At 43.8% G+C, this 20715-nt stretch overlaps 1 protein-coding gene across 6 annotated transcripts in view; it reads left to right on the forward strand.

Annotated features, from left to right (window-relative positions):
- The window catches only part of GK5 (glycerol kinase 5), an 88796-nt gene that overhangs the window by 34665 nt on the left and 33416 nt on the right, over positions 1-20715 (forward strand). For 5 of the 6 annotated variants that reach the window (XR_016232750.1, XM_051859010.3, XM_017346816.4 and 2 more), the window contains exons 6-11: positions 2450-2525; positions 4131-4192; positions 4379-4452; positions 4653-4713; positions 8916-9042; positions 10919-11023. Coding sequence is in view for 5 of the 6 variants with exons in the window: in XM_051859010.3 (XP_051714970.2) it covers positions 2450-2525; positions 4131-4192; positions 4379-4452; positions 4653-4713; positions 8916-9042; positions 10919-11023 (505 nt within the window). In the remaining variant the exon portion in view is untranslated. The remainder of the gene's footprint in view (positions 1-2449; positions 2526-4130; positions 4193-4378; positions 4453-4652; positions 4714-8915; positions 9043-10918; positions 11024-20715) is intronic. The other variant, XM_089331108.1, reaches the window with a different exon arrangement.

The raw sequence follows: 20715 nt of genomic DNA on the forward strand, positions 1-20715 counted from the left end.
AGGGGCCCAAGTACTTGAGCCATCACCTTCTACTTTCCCAGGCTCATTATCAGGGAGCTGGATTGGTGGTGGTGCAGTTGGGACTCAAACCAGAGCTCGTATGGGAATGCCAGCACTGCAGATGGTGGGTTAACCTGCTGCCCATAGCCACCCCTGCTTCTGTGGTATTCAATTCATACAGTCACAGAGGCCGGATTGAAAGAGGAGGAGCATCAGTCAGACCTTCGCATGGAAAGAGTATGAAAGAAACTTGGGGCCATGTTTTAAAGAATAAGTGGGTAACCTTTGTTCTGCCAAGGGCCATTTGGATATTTATAACATCATTTGCAGGTCATACAAAATTATCAACTTATAAATTAGCCTGCTATAGATTTATTGAACTTTAAGACCTACCTGCAGTTGCCTTGGCAAGGACAGAACAAATGATTTCACAGGCCTTATATGGCCCAAGGGCCAGATATTCCCCACCCCTGTTTAAAATCATACTAAGTCATAACAACAGAATTTTTTAAATAATTATTTGAAAGACAGAGTTACAGAGAGAGGTAGAGCCAGAGAGAGAGGGGTCTTCCATTCCGCTGGTTCACTCCCCAAATGACCACAACGACCAGAGCTGAGCTGATCTGAAGCCAGGAGCCAGGAGCTTCTTCCAGGTCGCCCACGCGGGATGGAAGAATTTTTTAAAAAGATTTATTTTATTCATTTGAAATAGTTACAGAGGAAAAGGGGGAGAGAGAAAGAGAAAGAAAAAGAAAGAGAGAGAGAGAGAGAAATCTCCCATCCCTTGGTTTACTCCCCAGATACTCACAACAGCCAAGACTGAAGCCAGGAGCCAGAAACTTCATCAAGGTCTCCCATATGGGTCATAGAGGCCCAAGCACTTGAGCCATCTTCTGCTGCTTTTTCCCGGCCATTAACAGGGAGCTGGATTGGAAGTGGAGCAGTCAGGATTTGAATCGGCACCCAAGTGGTATGCCAGAACTCACTTTGCCACACCACCAGCCACTTAAACAGGCTTTGATGCTTTTATTTCCCTTGGCATGCTTTGGCCTAAGGATTGGCAGTTTATGTTGTATAAAGGCCAGATGGTGGTATTTTAGTACTGTAAGGTGGTTTTGTTTTGTTTTTTTTGTTTTTTTTTTTTTTTTTTTTTTTTTTTTTTTGACAGGCAGAGTGGACAGTGAGAGAGAGACAGAGAGAGAAAGGTCTTCCTTTTTGCCGTTGGTTCACCCTCCAATGGCCGCCGCTGCAGCCGGCGCACCGCGCTGATCCTGGCAGGAGCCAGGAGCCAGGTGCTTTTCCTGGTCTCCCATGGGGTGCAGGGCCCAAGCACCTGGGCCATCCTCCACTGCACTCCCTGGCCATAGCAGAGAGCTGGCCTGGAAGAGGGGCAACCGGGACAGAATCCGGCGCCCCAACCGGGACTCGAACCCGGTGTGCCGGCGCCGCAAGGTGGAGGATTAGCCTATTGAGCCACGGCGCCGGCTCTTGTTTTGTTTTTTTTGTTGTTGTTGTTTTTTTGACAGGTAGAGTTATAGACAGTGAGGGAGAGAGAGAAAGGTCTTCCTTTTTCTGTTGGTTCACTCCCCTAATGGCCGCTACGGCCGGCGCTGTGCTGATCCAAAGCCAGGAGCCAAGCGCTTCTCCTGGTCTCCCATGTGAGTGCAGGGCCCAAGCACTTGGGCCATCCTCCACTGCGCTCCCGGGCCACAGCAGAGAGCTGGCCTGGAAGAGGGGCAACCGGGACAGAATCCGGCACCCCGACCGGGACTAGAACCTGGGGTGCCGGCGCCACAGGTGGAGGATTAGCCTAGTGAGCCGTGGTGCCGGCCAGTACTGTAAGGTTTTTATCACAACTGTTCTGCCGTTGCTGCAGGAAAGCAGCTACAGGTAATCCGTGAGCAAATGAGTTTCATTGCATTCCAGTAATACTTGTTCATGGACACTGACACAGAAGATTCTTCTTTCATTTTTTTTAGCCATTAAAAAATTTAAAAACCACTCTAACCTTGCTGCACAAAAACAGGCACTGAACTGGGCTGGGCCCGGGGGCCATACTGTGCTGTTCCTGCTGCAAGGTATACTAGTGTATTTGCATGTCTAAACTGAAATATGTATACTTTGCCTTTTTTAATCACAAAAGTAATATATGCTTAGTTAAAAACTAACGCTTTTCAGAAATATTACACAGAAAAGTAAAGTCTCCCACACTAAATCGGAAATGCTGTAATAATTGCATAGAAACATTTAGAATATATTCTAGGCATTATTTTCTTGTGTATATATTAATTTTTATCAACATGGGAGTATATTATGCTATGTATATTAATGTAATGGAAGCATATTATATCTAGTAAAATGGGAATATATTACATCATGCTGTGCACTTAATTAGGTACTTAATAGCTTCAGCCTTCTTGAATTGATTTTGTGCTGTTACATTTTCAAGGTACAAAAGGCAGCTGAAGAAGGAAATTGTTGCTTTGGAACTATTGACACCTGGTTATTACATAAGCTCACCAAAGGTACGCATGACCTCATAGCTCTGTCTCAGTTAAAACTTGACAGAGACAGGATGTACCTAGGAAAACCGAAGTTCCCTTTTGCTCCCTTTTTCCTTCCTGCATCCCAGACATACTGCTCTTTGGTATCCTAACAACTGCACATTACAGAAAAGCTAGATGTGTCTCAGATTTGTTGAAGAGGACAGTGATTTTTAAGTTTTAATAAAACCTCAAATATAAGAACTGGGTAGGGACCAGTGTTGTAGCATGGTGTGTAAAGCTGCTGCCTGTGATGCTAGTGTCCTGTATAGGCACTCGTTCATGTTCCAGCTGCTCCACTTCCAATCCAGCTCCCTGCTAATGGCCCGGGAAAAGCAGTGGAAGATGGCCCAAGTCCTTGGAACCTTGTACCCACGTGGGAGTTCTGGAAGAAGCTTCTGGCTCCTGGCTTTGTCCTGGTCCGGTTCCAGCTGTTGTGAGGAATGAACCAGCAGATGGAAGATTGATAACTCTCCCTCTCCCTCTCCCTCTCTCATCCATCTCTCTCTGTAACTCTGACTTTCAAATAAATAAATAAATAATATATTTTTAAAAAGCACTGGGTAGGCCGGTGCTGCGGCTCACTGGGCTAATCCTCCACCTTGCGGCACCGGCACACCAGGTTGTAGTCCCGGTCAGGGCGCCGGATTCTGTCCCGGTTGCCCCTCTTCCAGGCCAGCTCTCTGCTGTGGCCCGGGAGTGCAGTGGAGGATGGCCAAAGTGCTTGGGCCCTGCACCCCATGGGAGACCAGGAGAAGTACCTGGTTCCTGCTATCGGATCAGCGCGGTGCGCCGGCCACGGCAGCCATTGGAGGGTGAACCAACGGCAAAGGAAGACCTTTCTCTCTGTCTCTCTCTCTCACTGTCCACTCTGCCTGTCAAAAAAAAAAAAAAAAAAAAAAAAGCACTGGGTAACAGTCTTAATTGCTTTTTAAAAAGATGTATTTATTTATTTGGAAGTCAGAGTTACAGAGGAGGGGGAGACAGAGGGAGCTCTCCCTTCTGCTCGTTTACTCCCCAAATGACCTCAGTTGCAGTGGCGGGGCTGGGCCAGGGCAAAGCCAGGAACCAGGAACTACTTCTGGGTCTCCCATGTGTGTGCAGGGGCCCAAAGACTTGGACCATCTGCTGCTTTCCCAGGAGTGTTAGCAGGGAGCTTGATGGGAAGTGGAGAAGCTGGGACTCAAACCGACACCCAGATGAAATGCTCGTGTCATAGGTGGTGGCTTTACCTGTTGAGCCACAATGCTGGCCCCAACAGTCTTAATCAAGAAGGGTAAGACTTAAGTTCAGTGCCAAATCTGCCAGGTTGCAAGAGAGTATAACTACAGGTGATCGTTTGACATCACTGAACCTCTTTGGGCCTCTTTAAGCTGGGGGTCATAAAATGACAATGCGTATGAAAGTGCTTTGTAAGCTATATAAGTTTCCAAAGGTTAAGTAGGAAATTGTTTTGGAGACTTTACAATGGAAATAATGCAGTTAGTAATGAACTCAAGGGTAGACAAAGGTTTAGATTATAAACTAGGAATAGATATTGATTTATCCTACCTGATAATATGTGTACTATTTCCAATGTAAATTTAGGTTCTGAATATGCCACGGATGTTTCAAATGCCAGTACAACTGGACTTTTTGATCCCTATAAGGTAAAGATTTTTTTTTCTTCTTTTTGAATCAGCAATTATTGTGTAATTTATGTCAGATTTTTAAAGATTAAATTGTCATGTAAAACTTGTGTATATTTTATCATGTACAACATGATGTTTTGAAATATGTATATGGGTTTGACATATGTAAATATGTATATTCTGGTGATATATTTTTATACTTAGATGTGTTGGAGCAGTCTCATTACCTCCTTGGTTTCAATACCACTCTCCCTCCTGCCTCCTGTGAAGGACACGAGGTAATAATGACCATCACGTAGAGGAACCAACAGAATTGTCCTTGAATTCACTTGGCTTTGGTGGGGGAAAGCATTTATTACATGTCTGAGATGCTTATATTTTCATGGCATAACTCTTTGGCCTATAAAGTGTTTACTGAATTTTTAATAATTAACATTTCTGGAGATATAACTAATGTTTTAATCAATTTTATTTGAAGCCACAATTTTGGATCAGTGGATAAAGAGATATTTGGTGTGCCTATACCAATAGTTGCCTTGGTAAGTAGGAAACATGAGAGTTTCTCTTTGTATAATATAAACAAATGAATATAAATGAATAGTAAGGACCAGCTCTATGAGAAAGTGTAGAGGAAATACAGCTGCAACCAGAGACAAAGAAAGAAAAGCGGACCCCTCCTCCCAACACAGACCTTGAAAAGTGGCTGTTTGCAATTAACTAGTGAAGCAGCTGCCCACTGTTATCTTGTCTAGGGAGGGAAGAAGTCCTAAGTTCTGCTTCTGTCAGCTCCAGTCATATATCTGTCCTAATGAATCTGTCCCTGATATCTCTTCTACAAACATCCCAGGCCCACCGACCATTGCAAGTGTGGTCCTAAATCACATGGGCTGCAATTTAAACCCCCCAATGCTGTACCAGCTAAGGTGTGATGCTGATGAACCTATAAATGCTGTAAGAAACTTGGGATTGTTGCTCAGTTCTCAGGAAATGATTCCAGCTGAGCCCGCTGGCGTAATAAAGTGCTTTATCCTCCACCGTCTCTGGTGCCTGTTTGAACAAAGGGAGTCATCCCACCTCAGATTTCTGTAACAAAAGAAAAGGTCATTGGCAGAATAAAATTAAAGTTTATTTTTCCTTTTAAGCTAAAAGGCCCTGGATATAACCAGAAGTGTCCTCTATATTCTGGAAAAGGGACCACAGGGCCAGTATTATATCATGGAAGCACTTCATAACCTTATCTAACTTATCTGTGTATTGTTTTTCAGAAACCGTGTTCAATTTTTAAAAAGTAATCTATTCTGAGTAACTTTGGTTGATATTTTATACTCTGAGACAAAACGCTATGATGGGGGCCGGCGCCGCGGCTCAACAGGCTAATCCTCCGCCTTGCGGCGCCGGCACACTGGGTTCTAGTCCCGGTCGGGGCGCCGGATTCTGTCCCGGTTGTCCCTCTTCCAGGCCAGCTCTCTGCTATGGCCAGGGAGTGCAGTGGAGGATGGCCCAAGTGCTTGGGCCCTGCACCCCATGGGAGACCAGGATAAGTACCTGGCTCCTGTCATCGGATCAGCGTGGTGCGCCGGCCGCAGAGGCCATTGGAGGGTGAACCAACGGCAAAGGAAGACCTTTTTCTCTGTCTCTCTCTCTCACTGTCCACTCTGCCTGTCAAAAAAAAAAAAAAAAAAAAAAAAAGCTATGATGGGGAGCAGGCGTTTGGCCTGGCAGTTAAGATGCTGCCATCCCATAGTGGAGTACCTGGATTCTGATTCCTGGCTCCAGCTCCGGACTTCAGCTTCCCTCCAATGCAAAGCCTGGGAGGCAGTGATGATGCTCAGTTAGTTGGGTTCCTGTCCCCCACTGAGAGATCTGGATTGTACTGTCCATTCCCAGCCTTGACCTTGCCCAGTCTTGACTGTTACAGTCATGTGGGGAGTAAACCAGTAGATGAGAGCTCTTCTCTTTGCTCTGCTTCTCTTCTCTCCTCATCTCTTCCCTTCCCCTCCCCTCCACTCCCTTCCTCTCATTTCCTCCCTCCTCCTCTTTCTCCTCCTCTCTACCTATTAAATAAATAAGCATTTTAAAAACAAAAGCAATGATGGAGCCAATGTTTGATTTATATTTTACAGTGTAACTATAAATAGTAATAGGGCAATTTAAACTAAAGGAGAAAGTTGTATTTACATTTTTTAATCCTTAGCCAGTACCCACCAGAACAGAAGTTTGCAGAATAATGAAGAATTGCTACTTCTGAGGTTTTTTTTTTTTTAAGATTTATTTATTTGAAGTCAGAGTTACACAGAGATAGAAGAGAGAGGCAGAGAGAGAGAGAGAGAGGTCTTCCATCCGATGGTTCACTCCCTAATTGGCCGCAATGGCCAGAGCTGCGCCCATCCAAAGCCAGGAGCCAGGAGCTTCTTCCAGGTCTCCCACGCAGGTGCAGGGGCCCAGGGACTTGGGCCATCTTCCACTGCTTTCCCAGGCCATAGCAGAGAGCTGGATGGGAAGTGAAGCAGCCAAGTCTCAAACCAGCACCCATATGGGATGCTGGCCCTTCAGGCCAGGGCTTTAACCCGCTGCGCCATGGTGCTGGCCCCACTGCTTTTGAGTTTTAAGAGTCCTTTCTTGATTATACTTTTTCTCTGGGTGCACGTGAGTCAGAAGTTGGAGAACCTCAAGAAGTAGCTACTTTATTAACAAACTGTAAAGCTCAAAGGCTGTCTTTGATTTTTCAAGATAGACAGTCTCCACTATAGCTGGGGCAGCATGCAAGGGAAGGAGAATTTAATTCCCAAGTTACAAATTCATGGTCATTTAGAGAGGTCCAGGCTTATTCAGTCTAGGGATAGATTCAGTGTTAGATTAAGGTATGACTGGAGGAGTTATAGATTAGTGGGAAAGGTTTTCTTTCTTTTTTAAAAAAATATTATTTATTTATTTGCAAGTCAGAATTACACAGAGAGGGGAGAGAGAGAGAGAGAGATACAGAGAGATCTTCCATCTGATGGTTCATTCCCTAATTGGCTGCAACAGCCAGAGCTGCACCCATCTGAAGCCAGGAGCCAGGGGCTTCCTCCGTGACTCCCACACAGGTGCAAGGGCCCAAGAACTTGAGCCATCCTCTACTGCTTTCCCAGGCCATAGCAGAGAGCTGGATGGGAAGTGGAGCAGCCAGGTCTCGAACCAGCGCCCATATGGGATGCGGGCGCTTCAAGCCAGGGCATTAACCCACTGCCCCACAGTGCTGGCCCCAGAAAAAGGTTTTCTTTTCAATTATTTATTTATTCATTTGAAAATCAGAAATTCATAGAGAGAGTTTTCCTCCCCAGAATGTTCACTCCCATCCCCAAGTGGTTCACTCCCAAAATGCCTGCAACAACTGGTACTGGAACAGACCAAAGCCAGGAGCTGGGGACTCAGTCTAAGTCTGCTTTGTGGGAGGAAGAGACCCAACTATTGAGTCATCACCTTCTGCCTTCGGGGTGTGCACTAGCAGAAAGCTGGAAACAGGAGCAGAGCCAGGACTCCAACCTAGGCTCTCTGTTATGGCCAAGTAGAGGCTTAATGGCTAGGCCAAAGGCCTGCCCTTGTGAAAGGCTTTTTGAGGTGAATTTGGTCCTTATTAACCACATTAACAAAATGTTCTAATTTTCCTTCTAACAAATTTGTATGGTTGAAAAATGGATAGTTTGGCCTATATCTATTTATATTTAAACAGGCACCTATTATTCCTTTTTTAAAAAGATTTATATTATTTATTTGAAAGACAGAGTTAGAGAGGTGGAGAGAGAGAGGTCTTCCATCGCTGGTTCAGTCCTCAGATGACTGCAATGGACGGAGCTGAGCTGATCGATATCAGGAGCCAAGAGCTTCTGGGTCTCCCACGTGGGTGCAGGGGTCCTCCGCTGCTTTCCCAGGTTTATTAGCAGGGAGCTGGATCGGAAATGGAGCAGCCAGGACTTGAACTGGCACCCATATGGGATGTTGGTGCTACAGGCCTGTTGTGTGCCGCCCCCACACCTATTATTCTTAGTAATAAATAATATGTGAGTTGAGGGCCAGTGCTGTGATGTAGCCAGTGAAGCTGCTGCATGCAATGCCAGCATCCCATGTGGACTCTGGATCGAGACCTGGCTGCTCCACTTCAGATCCTGAATGGCCTGGGAAGGCAGTGGAAGATGGGCCAGGTCCCTGGGCCCTTGCACCCACATGGGAGACCCAGAAGAAGCTCCTGGCCCCTGGCTTTGGCCTGGCCTAGCCCTAGTCATTGTGGCCATTTGGGGAGTGAACCAGTGGATGGAATCAATCTCTCTCTCTCTCTCTCTCTCTCTCTCTCTCTAACTCTGACTTCCAAATAAAGAAATAAATCTTTTTTTTTTTTAAAGAAAAGTGAGGTCAGTTATTTTGACTAATGGATGAAACCTATGTAAGTTGAACATAAGAAATCTTAGTTGATTATTTTGGTAAAGGCTTTTCTGTGACATTCATCCCTGAGATGTTTTATGTGATACTTCAGGATCGGAAAGCAAGTTGCCCATTAAACATTCTTAAATTATTAGTTATCTGCACGCTGTCAGTCCTGTCCCATACTTGTTACTCCCTGTTCTCTGAGATTGGTTTTTTCAGGGAAAAGGAAAAAAGGAAAAATCATTTTTAACCATGAGAACTCATTAAATGCAGCAATAGGGAGTACTGAGCGGCACCACCGCTAAGGGAAGTGACTCTTACACTTGAACGTTTCTCACAGGTCGGCGACCAGCAGTCAGCCATGTTTGGAGAATGCTGCTTCCAGACAGGAGACGTGAAATTAACCATGGGAACTGGGACTTTTTTGGATATTAATACTGGAAATAACCTACAACACACTGTGGGAGGTAAATAGTTAGAATTTAACCTGTTCGTTAATAAAATCACACTTCTATTTTTGTTTAATTTTTGTGATACACTGTTTTTCCATTTTATGGTAAGGATATCTTCTAATATACTTTTTATTATTATTCTTAAAGAAAGTTAATTTCCATTTCCTTTTTTCCCCTTTAAGTTAAAAGCATAAAAAAAAGATAAGAAAGATGTTATGGAAAAAATTCGGAAGGATTCAGGTATTTTGGTCAGTTTTCCAAATATTAATCTGTGACACATGCTATTATTTATTTCCAGTGTCTTACTAGGGCTCTAAAATTTTGTGTGTGTTAGAAAATTCTTCTTTTGCGAATTTTTTAGGGGAATAGTTCTTAAATAGTAATCCATGCATGTTTAGGGTTTTAATAACAGTTGCTGGGGCTGGTACTGTGGTATAGTGGATACCAGCATCCCAAATGGGCACTGGTTCAGGCCCCGGCTACTCCACTTCCAATCCAGCTCTCTGCTGTGGCCTAGGAAAGTAATAGAAGATGGCCCAAGTCCTTGGGCCCCTGCACCCACGTGGGAGACCTGCAGGAAGCTCCTGGCTCCTGGCTTTGGATCGGCACAGCGCCAGCCATTGCAGCCAATTGTGGAATGAACCAATGGATGAAAGACTCTCTCTCTCTCTGCCTCTCCGCCTCTCCTTCTATCTCTGTGTACCTCTGACTTTCAAATAAATAAGTAAATCTTTTTTTTTTTTTTTTTGTTTTTTAAATAACAGTTGCTGAGAATGTGTTCTTCCTAATGGAGGAAATCCTGGAATGTGCAAGCCAAAGAACTTTGGGCTGTAGAGCTGTACCCTGGAAGGCTGGGGCTCTGAGTTTGAGCTCGGGTCCTCTCACTCAGTTACTACAGGGTTATTTTTAAAATCATTTTCTACCTTCTTTCCCTGCCCAAGATCTGCTTTTTCCCCTAACTGGGAAATTAAAAGCTAGAAAACATTGATCACTGTATTTTTTTTTTTTTTGACAGGCAGAGTGGACAGTGAGAGAGAGAGAGAGAGAGACAGAGAGAAAGGTCTTCCTTTGCCGTTGGTTCACCCTCCAATGGCCGCTGCGGCCGGCGCACTGCGGCCGGCGCACCGCGCTGATCCGATGGCAGGAGCAGGAGCCAGGTGCTTTTCCTGGTCTCCCATGGGGTGCAGGGCCCAAGCACCTGGGCCATCCTCCACTGCACTCCCTGGCTACAGCAGAGAGCTGGCCTGGAAGAGGGGCAACCGGGACAGAATCCGGCGCCCCGACCGGGACTAGAACCCGGTGTGCCAGCGCCGCTAGGCGGAGGATTAGCCTAGTAAGCCGCGGCGCCGGCCAATCACTGTATTAAGTCATTTCTATGGAGGCATCTTTGGAAACCAAGGATAAACTCAGCAGCATAGTTAATTCTCTAGCCAGCTAATCTCATGGTCACCTTCTACTTCTCAATTGTAGTATTTACTGCCATGTTTCTAGAGATAGAGACATGCCTCTGACCAGTAAAAACTAACATTTATTCTTCAGATTATATGCTAGGCACTGTACTCAGTTCCTTTTATGTGTTAACTATTTGTTATTAATTATATTTATTAATACATTTATTTATTAAATTATTATTAAATTTATCCATTTATTCCTATGGCAGCTTTAGGAGGCAGGTCGTTTTACAGCCAAGAAAACTGTGGGCAAGAGGTTTGAAACCTGTAAACCCACAGCTAGTAAATGTGAGAGGGCTGGGATTTGGACCCAGGCAGTCTGACTTCAGAGGATCTCTGCTCTTTTTCTTTTGAGCTAATAAAATTGTTCCATTGTAGAAACCTATGATGAGTTACGTTTTTATTATGTGACTTACTTTTTTGTTTATTTGCTTTTTAAGGATTTTACCCATTAATTGGGTGGAAGATTGGGCAAGAAGTTGTGTGCTTGGCTGAAAGCAATGCAGGAGACACTGGTATTGCCATAAAGTGGGCTCAGCAGTTAGGTGAGTCATCTTTTAAACAGATGTCATAGGCCACATTTAAGTAATGTAAGAACAAAACAGGTTTGCAGATCAGCAGGGAACAAATGGATTGTTCAAATAAAATATTAAAGTAAAATAACTTGTACTAGAAGAAAGCATGGGATATTTTTATGATATCGGGATGGGTAAAGGCTAGATATTGAAACCATGAATCATAAAGAAAAAGTAATAGATTTAAGCATATAAAATATTAGAATGTATAGAGATATCATAAGCAAAATTGAGATACATTAATAAAAATAATTTGTAGCAAATGACAGAAAAATTAAAACAACCAAAAAAGAAAAATTAAAACAACCAAAGGGAGAAAGGACAAAAGTATAGGCATCTCATAATCAAATGACTTATGAAATGCCATTTATTTTTAATAATCAAATACATGTTTAAGAAATGATACTGTTCATTATTGTCATGTCAACCTGTTGTCATAAATTAATAAGTTTGATGATGTTTGGCATTGGTGGAAATGTAGAGAAAAAATTATTTTTTAAATAAATTTTTATTGTTTATTTTCACCTTATTTGAGAAGTAGGTTCACTTCTCAAATGCCTGCAACAGCTGGATCTGAGCCAAATCAAAGCCAGGAGCCCAGAACTCAATTCAGGTCTCCTGTGTGGGTGGCAGGAACCCAAACACTTGAGCCATCATCCCTGCCTTCCCAGGTGTACATCAGCAGGAAGCTGGAATAGGAAGAGGATCTGGGACTTGAACTCAGGCCCTCTGAGGGGGATGTAGGCATCCCAAGCTTCATCTTAACTGCACACCAAATGCTCACCCCAGGAAAATGGTGTTCTTGTGTCCACCAGGATGAGTGTTAATTTGTTTGGCCTTTGTGGAGGACAGTCAGGCAATACGTATCATTTTATGGCGTCTAGACACTTTGTCCTCATTTCTGTTCTTTATTTTCTATGAAAATAACCAGATTGATGTACAAAGATATGTGTCCATACATGGGTTTAATATAGCAACTGGGAGTAAGTTCTGTTTATTAATCAATCATTAATTAAAAATCAGTATATTCATACAATGGAACATTGTACAATTGCTTAAAAATAACAACGCAGTTGCATATTTTTCTGACAGGGAACATTGTCTGTGATACATTAAAGATGAGAAGAAGCAATTACAGAATAACCTGTATAATTTTTTTGCCTTTTCTTTATTTGTTGAGATATAATTCACCTCTTTAAATTTTTCTTTTAACATTTTCACAGAGTTAAGCATCCATCAGTACAATCTTTTAGAATACTTTTGTTCCCACTAAAAAAATTCGTACACATTAGCAATGACTTCTTGCTTCCCTCTGCTCCTACTCCATTTCCTGTCTCTATGGATTTTTGCCTCTTCTAGACATTTCATATGAATGGAATTATATAATATATGGTCATTTGTGACATGATTCTTTGACTCAGTATAATGTTTTCTCTTTTTTTTTAGAAGCAACTGAAGTATTTTTGTAAACTTTTTTATTCAGCGTAATGTTTTCAAGGTTTACATATTGTGTAGTATATGTCAGTACCTCTTCCCTTTTTATTGCTGTATAATATTCCATTAGATAGATGTACCATAATTAATACATTATTCAGTTAAGGAGCATGGGGGTGTTTCTGCTTCTTTAGCTGTTGTGAATAATGAGCATCCTGATTTTTATAAACAATGAAGAAAGTATGAAATGGTATATTTCAAAATATTAACGGTGGTGTCTCTGATGCTTACATTATGGGGCAGGCTGTGACTTTGTACATAGCTTATTTGAACTGAGCTGATTTTTTTTTTAATTTATTTGACAGGTAGAGTTATAGACAGAGAGAGAGACAGAGAGAAAGGTCTTCCTTCCGCCCCTAAATGGCCACTATGGCCGGCACTATGCCAATCAGAAGCCAGGAGCCAGGTGCTTCCTCCTGGTCTCCCAGGAGGGTGCAGGGGCCTAAGCAATTGGGCCATCGTCCACTGCCCTCCCGGGCCACAGCAGAAAGCTGGACTGGAAGAGGAGCAGCCGGGACTAGAACCCAGCGCCCATATGGGATGCCGGCACCGCAGGCGGAGGATTAACCAAGTGAGCCATGGCGCCAGCCCCTGAACTGAGCTGATTTAAAGACAAAGATAGTTCTGCTGGCAGAAAACGCTTGAGGAGAAGAAAGCCAGTCGGTTTCTTCCTTTCTTTCTTTTTCTCCCTTTTCCCTTTAGCCTGCACCTGCATTAGAAGTGTAAGAGTATTTATTAACTAAAAAAGGTTACTGCAGAGTTCTTTATCGTTTATAGGACTCTTCCTTCTTCGTGTGTTTCTTTTACTTGTAGTATTCCGGACACATTTCTTCAGATAACTGTATTTAAGTTCCATGTTTCTTCTGTCTCAGTTAGACCTCTCCTTAGTTTGTTTTTTGTGTCTCAAGAAGATGCAGGGAGAAAGCAGAGCAGCTCATTCACATTTGACAGTTCCAAACCTGATCATTCCTGAGCTCGCATGCCCCCAGGTACACGTTATCCCCGGAATTACTCCCACCACCTGGGTGGGATGAGGCTCATTCATTGTGAGTCTCACGTGGCGAAAACTCTTCTGGGAAATAGGGCCAGATGGCCTTGACTCTGAAAAGTGATGTGATTTCTCACAGAAGCACAAGCCCTTCCGGAAGGCCTGTCCCATGCCTGGCAGGAAAAGGAGGCTATTGCTGTAACTGGAGGAAGAGAGACTTCAGAGCTGAGTTCTTTACTTTAAAATTTTAGGCACTGACATAGTTATATATTACTAGTATCTATGTGAAATTCACACAAAACATTGACATGTATTTGAATATATCCCCCTGTGAAAACTCACTTTAATGCATGTATTGAAAAAATAATCACGTTTCATTCGGGAGCAGCACAGTACATCAGAGCACATGGAACCCTGTCAGCTCTGTGAAGCTGTGCAAACTCTGTCAGCTCTGAGCCTCAGGTGTATGTGTGGCCTGCTGGGCTATTCCACTCTGAATGGTGACTTTTCTGTCTTTTTAGTGAATTGAACAATTCAGGTTCAGGGGTAAAAGCTGTTTGGTTTTTGTTGTTGTTTGAACAAATTTCTATATGTATTTTGTTTATTTATTTGAAAGGCAAAGACACACACAGAGAGAGAGATATCCTATTGGCTGGTTCACTCTCCAATACCCACAACAGCTGGGGTGTCGCTCCCCCACTCGTGGAGGAAAGACACCGGACCTTGTGCTGTTCTTTTTCCCCGGTCCTTCCCGGGTTTGCTGCCGGCCCTTCCCAGGTTTGCTGCCGGCCCCACCGATTAGCTGCCAGCCACCCCCCCCCCCGCCTCCGCAGAGGGGCGGCACCCCCCTCCCCCCGCGCCGCTTTCCCTGCTTCCGTGGAGGAGCGGCACACCGCCTGCTGGCTCTCTCAGGGGTTGCTCAGATGTTCCTCAGATGTTCCTGGTGCATATTGTCTCTCTCCTCCTTTATAGTCCTCTTCCACCAATCCTAACTCTCCTGGCGTTCTCTTCCCACGCACTGAGCATGCTGCTCTCCTCCAACCAGGAGCAGGATCAGCTCCTGCAGCTTATCAGTCGAATTGGTGAGGCAGCTGTGTAGAAGTTGTTTACTCTCTCTCAGCGCCATATGATGGGAGATCAGATGCATAGAATTAGTCCTAGCAGTTCCAGTAATTTAGTCTAGTCTTGGTTGCTCCCCACACTGGGGGTGTGCCAGACTGAAGCCAGGAGCAAGAAGCTCCATCCAGATCTTCTGCATTGGTGAGAGACCCAAGTATTTGAGCCATCACCTGCTGCCTCCCAGGCTATGTACTAGGAGGAAGCTAGAATTCAAAGAGGAGTGGGACTTGAACCCAGGTACTTTGATATGGGATGCAGGAGTCACAATCAGCCTCTTAACCACTGCACCAAATGCCCACTCTTTAATGCTGTTTTAAAACTGTCCCTTCTAGGGGTGGGCATTGCAGCTCAGGGGGTTAGGTTGCTGCTTGGGACACCCGTATCCTATATCAGAGTGCCTGATTTGAGTTCCAGCTACTCCACTTCTGATCTAGCTTCCTGCTAATGCACCTGGGAGGGGGCAGAGGATGGCTCTACCTGGGTCCCTGCTGCCCATGTGAGAGACCTAGATGGAGTTCCTGGCTCCTGGCTTCAATCTGGCCCAGCCCAGGCTGTTGTGAGCATTAGGGGAGTAGATGGGAAGTCTCTCTCTGTGCCTTTCAAATACAAAAGGAAAATAAATAAATCATAATTTAAAAAAAAAAGAGGAAGTGGGCATTTGACTAGTAGTTAAAACACTTAAGATGCCTGCATCCCGTATCAGGGTGGGTTCAATTTCCAGTTCCACCCCTGACTCCAGCTTCCCACCAATACAAACCCTGGGAAGCAGTGGTGATGGCTCAAATAATTGGATTCCTGCCACTCATATGGGAGACTGGATTGCATTCCCAGCTCCTGGATCTGGTCCCAGCTGTTGCAAGCATTTTGGGAGTGAACCAGCAGATGAGAGTTCTGTTTCTATTTCTGTCTCTGTGCCTCCCAAATAAATTTTAAAAAATTTTAAATTAAAAAAGGGAAAAAAATATAAAACTAAAGGTAAGGGATATAGGAGAAAGGATGGAGGAAAAAAAGTGTAGATAATAGTCTCTTTTCTGAAATACTACTTTTTCAAAAAGAGGAAAAGTAATAAATTATAGTGATTGAAAGAAAACTTCTCTTGAACTGAAGAAATACCTGTTTTCAGGCTAAAATAGTTTACTAAGCTAAGCTAGGCTAAGTAAATAAATAAATAAATTGACACAAATCTGGACAGCTTGTAAGTGGGTCCTCCAAAGGCTCCTGGAAAATGCATATTATGAAAACATTAGGCATGGATTTCAAAGTGTTTTGGCACCAAAATAAAGGCATACTAACTGGTTATAACATGTCTGAACAGGATCTAGTTTGAGGCACTAAGAAGATTAAGACATCTGCTTTGAAAGAGCCTCTCTCAAAGCAGCTAAAATCGAAGCAAAAACAAACATCTAATTTATGGTGAAGCTTGGGTAGAAGAACGGTGCAATCATTGATCCTTTAAAAAAAGTTTATAGGGACAATGCCCCCAGAAGAAACCAGCAGTTTACAAATGGGTAACTTATTTTTAAAATGTTTTTTATTTAGTTGTTTTATTTATTTAAAGAGCAGAGAGACAGAGCCAGACGGAGGTCTTCTACTGGCTGGTTGGTTCACTTCTCAAAGCCAGGAGCCAAGAACTCAATCCAAGTCTCTCATTTGGTATCAGGGTCCCAACCACTCGAACCATCAGCTGCTACCTCCTGGGATGTACATCAGCAAGAAGCTGCAGTCAGGAACAGAGGCAGAACTAGAACTCAGAAACTCCAGCATGGGATGCGGGCCTCCCAAGAAGTGTGTTAACTGCTATACTTAATTCCCACCCCCTGAAAAACTCTCCTTTTTCTCTCTAAAGATTCTTTCTTTTATTTGAAAGTCAGAGTGATATGGGCCCCACCAAATCCAGGAGGCAGAAACTACATTTGGGGTCCCACATAGGTGGCAGGGACCCAAGTACTTGAGCCATCATCTGAAAATTCTTAGGCACATTGGCAGGAAGCTGGGTTGGAAGCAAAGCAGGACTCCACCAGGCTCTCCACCATGGGATACAGGCATCCTAAGTAGTGGCTTAGTCCACTGCACCACAATGCTCACCCCCAAATAACTTCTTTTTCAAGAGGGATGACACAATGTTGAAGATGAAGCCCACAGTGGAGGGCTATCCACATGAAAATGTGAGGAAAACATTAACTTCTTTATGCCATAGTTGAAAAGGGCCAATGATTAACAGCAGAAACAACAGCCGGGGGCCAGCGCTGTGGCTCACTTGGTTAATTCTCCACCTGCGGCACCGGCATCCCATATGGGCGCCAGTTCTAGTCCCGGTTGCTCCTCTTCCAGTCCAGCTCTCTGCTGTAGCCCAGGAGGGCAGTGGAGGATGGCCCAAGTGCACTGCACCTGCATGGGAGACCAGGAGGAAGCACCTGGCTCCTGGCTTCGGATTGGCATAGCTCCAGCCGTAGCGGCCATTTGGGAGGTGAAGCAACGGAAGGAAGACCTTTCTCTCTGTCTCTCTCTCTCACTGTCTAACACTGCCTGTCAAGAAAAGAAAGAAAACAGCCAACACCATAAATGTCTCATTTGGTTTGGCTTACACAATTCTGACTGAAAGTTTAAAGTGGAGCAAGCCTTCTGTTCATTGGGTACCAAAACTGTTGCAGCTGGATCAGTTGCAGATAAGAGCAGAGCTTTAAGTGAGATCAAGACCCTGAAGCATTTCTATGAAGAATTGTAACAGCAGCTGAAACAGCCTGACCAGTTAGCTCCTGAAGACAAAGCACGATCAAAGCAATGGCTACGAAGAGGTAGAAGTGGTCTGGGTCAATAGCAAAGGTCATGGCAATAGCTTTGGAATACTCAAGACATTTTTGCTTGTTGTCTTTCTGGAGAACCAAAGAACAATAGCAAGTGCTTACTAGGAGAGTGTTCTGAGACAGCCAAAGCTTTAGCAGGAAATCTCCCAGGAAGCTTCACCAGAAAGTCCTTCTCCACTGCAGCAGTGCTCCTCTTCCCTCTTCTGATCCAACGAGGGCAATGTTTGAGACTTTCAATGGAAGATCACCAAGAATCCATCTTACGGTTCTGATCTGGCTCTTTTTGACTTTGTTTTGTTTCCTAATCTACTTGAAATTCTTGTAAGAGCACCCATTTTTCTTCAGTAAATAATGTAAAAGAAGACTGAACTGGTTAAATTGCCAGGACACCCAGTTCTTTAGGGATGGATTAAGTGGCTGGTGTCCTTACTTACAAAGTGTCTTGAACTTGAAGGACATTATGTTTAGAAACAAAGCTTCTATTTTTAATTTTTAGCACTTAATTCCATTTTCTGTTAACTCTTTGAAATTCTCGTGTATGTGAATGAATTGTATGAATTCCAAGGATAAAGTAAATTTTAAAGACAAGAGTATAGTCTATTTATAAAGGAAAAAGAATTGGACTTCTGGAAGTTAATTATAACATTTGGGAAGCAGAATAATATCTACACAATGCAGACAAAAAAGATGTGAGTCAGTATTCTGGTGCCTACTTAAGATACTCATAGTAAGTGAAAAAGGGACATTTCTTGGTAGTGCATAATATACTTTCTGAGAAAATTATCAGCAAATACTCCAGCCAAAAGGAAATAGGACAAAGATATCAACAGGTAGGAAGTGTACAAAGAAGGTGATTTTCAAATAGCTTTTTAAAGGATTTCTCCCACCCTACCTCCCACTTTGCTGATAGTTCTGTTTGTTCTATTGTTTTGGAATTAGTCATATACCAAACTGATAAAAGTTTTCTTATACTAATATAAATACCATTTCTATACACTGAGAACATTTGATATCCTTTACAGAGACTGAGATTATCTTTTATTTTTTTTAAAAGATTTGTTTATCTATCTATCTATTTATCTATTTGGAAAGCAGAATTAGAGAGGGATGAAGAGAGAAAGAGGGCCGGCGCCGCGGCTCACTAGGCTAATCCTCCACCTTGCGGCGCCGGCACACTGGGTTCTAGTCCCGGTCGGGGTGCCGGATTCTGTCCCAGTTGCCCCTCTTCCAGGCCAGCTCTCTGCTATGGCCCGGGAGTGCAGTGGAGGATGGCCCAAGTGCTTGGGCCCTGCACCCCACGGGAGACCAGGAAAAGCACCTGGCTCCTGCCATCGGATCAGTGCGGTGCGCCGGCCGCAGCGCGCCGGCCGCGGCGGCCATTGGAGGGTGAACCAAATTGGAGGGTGAACCAACAGCAAAGGAAGACCTTTCTCTCTGTCTCTCTCTCTCACTGTCCTCTGCCTGTCAAAAAAAAAAGAGAGAGAGAGAAAGAGAGGTCTTCCATCCACTGGTTCACTCCCCAAATGGCTGCAACAGCTAGAGCTGAGCTGATCTGAAACCAGGAACCTGGAGCTTCTTCCAGGTCTCCCTAGCAGATACAAGTGCCCAAGGACTTGAGCCATCCTCCACTGCCTTCACAGGCAATAGCAGAGAGCTGGATCGGAATAGGAGCAGCCTGGACTAGAACTGGCACCCATTTGGGATGCTGGTGCCACAGGTGGAGGCTTAACCTACTATGCCACAGTGCCGGCCCCACTAAGATTATCTTGACACTAAAATTTGCAGGCTTTAAGAACTTTATGTGTAAGGATGGTTGTTGTTCAAAACAAAACAATGTTTCTGTTAATTATTTCAAAATAGTATTTTTTTCTCCCTATAAATGCTTCAATTTCATGGTATGACTTATGGGGCAAGTTGTTGGTCAGGAATAGACAACAGAGTATACATTTTTTCTGTCCTTCATTCTTCTTTTTGTTAATTTATGTTCTTAGGTCTGTAAAGATCTCTTTCAACACACGTGTGTGTGTGCACTCACATGCTCACGTGTACACACACACGCACACACACACAGAGTTCCTGTTCTCAATGCCTTAGAAAAGAAAAAGGGTGGACTATCTCAGCCTATTATGCAACACAGTTAGAATTAAACAGTAAGAGAAGAATTCTGTAGTAATTCATATGAACTATGTTTTCCTAATTATTATGGGGGCCAAGGGAAATACTGAAACATAATTTAATAGTCTCCACGAAATGGAGAAAAAAAGGATGTAATTCCATAAAAACAGTAGGTTAGAAAACGATGGATCTTGTTAATAAGAATAAAAAGGAATGCATAATAAACTTCCAAGCTAAAAAAGATGAGATGTACAAATCATGGAACTGAGAAATGATAAAAAAAGTAAAATTAATAAAGTAAATCTCTTTTTGAAATACCTGAGGATTGATACCTTGAGTATTTTTCACTCAGTATATGCATACATTAATATATAGTGAGAGAGGGAAGAAAATGAAAAGTATTTTAACTTTGAATTTTTTTAATTAATTTATTTTATTTTTGACAGGCAGAGTGGACAGTGAGAGAGAGAGAGACAGAGAGAAAGGTCTTCCTTTACCGTTGGTTCACCCTTCAGTGGCCACCACGGCTGGCACACTGTGCCGATCCGAAGCAAGGAGCCAAGTGTTTTTCCTGGTCTCCCATACAGGTGCAGGGCCCAAGCACTTGGGCCATCCTCCACTGCCTTCCCGGGCCACAGCAGAGAGCTGGCCTGGAAGAGGAGCAACCGGGACAGAATCCGGCACCCCGACCAGGACTAGAACCCAGTGTGCCGGCGCCTCAAGGCGGAGGATTAGCCTATTGAGCCACGGCGCCGGCCTTAACTTTGAATTTTGAAATAGTTTCTCAAAGTTGTAAAAATGGGATAAAAACTCTTATAGACCCTTTACCCAGATTGGACACTTTCTAACATTTTATCATGATTCTATTTTTTTTTTTTTTTTTTTTTTTTGACAGGCAGAGTGGACAGGGAGAGAGAGAGAGAGAAAGGTCTTCCTTTGCCATTGGTTCACCCTCCAATGGTCTCTGCGGCTAGTGCACTGCGGCTGGTGCACCGCACTGATCCCAAGCCAGGAGCCAGATGCTTCTCCTGGTCTCCCATGTGAGTGCAGGGCCCAAGCACTTGGGCCATCCTCCACTGCACTCCCTGGCCACAGCAGAGAGCTGGCCTGGAAGAGGGGCAACTGGGACAGAATCCGGCACC

Source organism: Oryctolagus cuniculus, chromosome 4 (assembly GCF_051225735.1).
Source record: "Oryctolagus cuniculus isolate XC-2025 breed Fujian yellow rabbit chromosome 4, ASM5122573v1, whole genome shotgun sequence".
NCBI classification, from domain to species: domain Eukaryota; kingdom Metazoa; phylum Chordata; class Mammalia; order Lagomorpha; family Leporidae; genus Oryctolagus; species Oryctolagus cuniculus.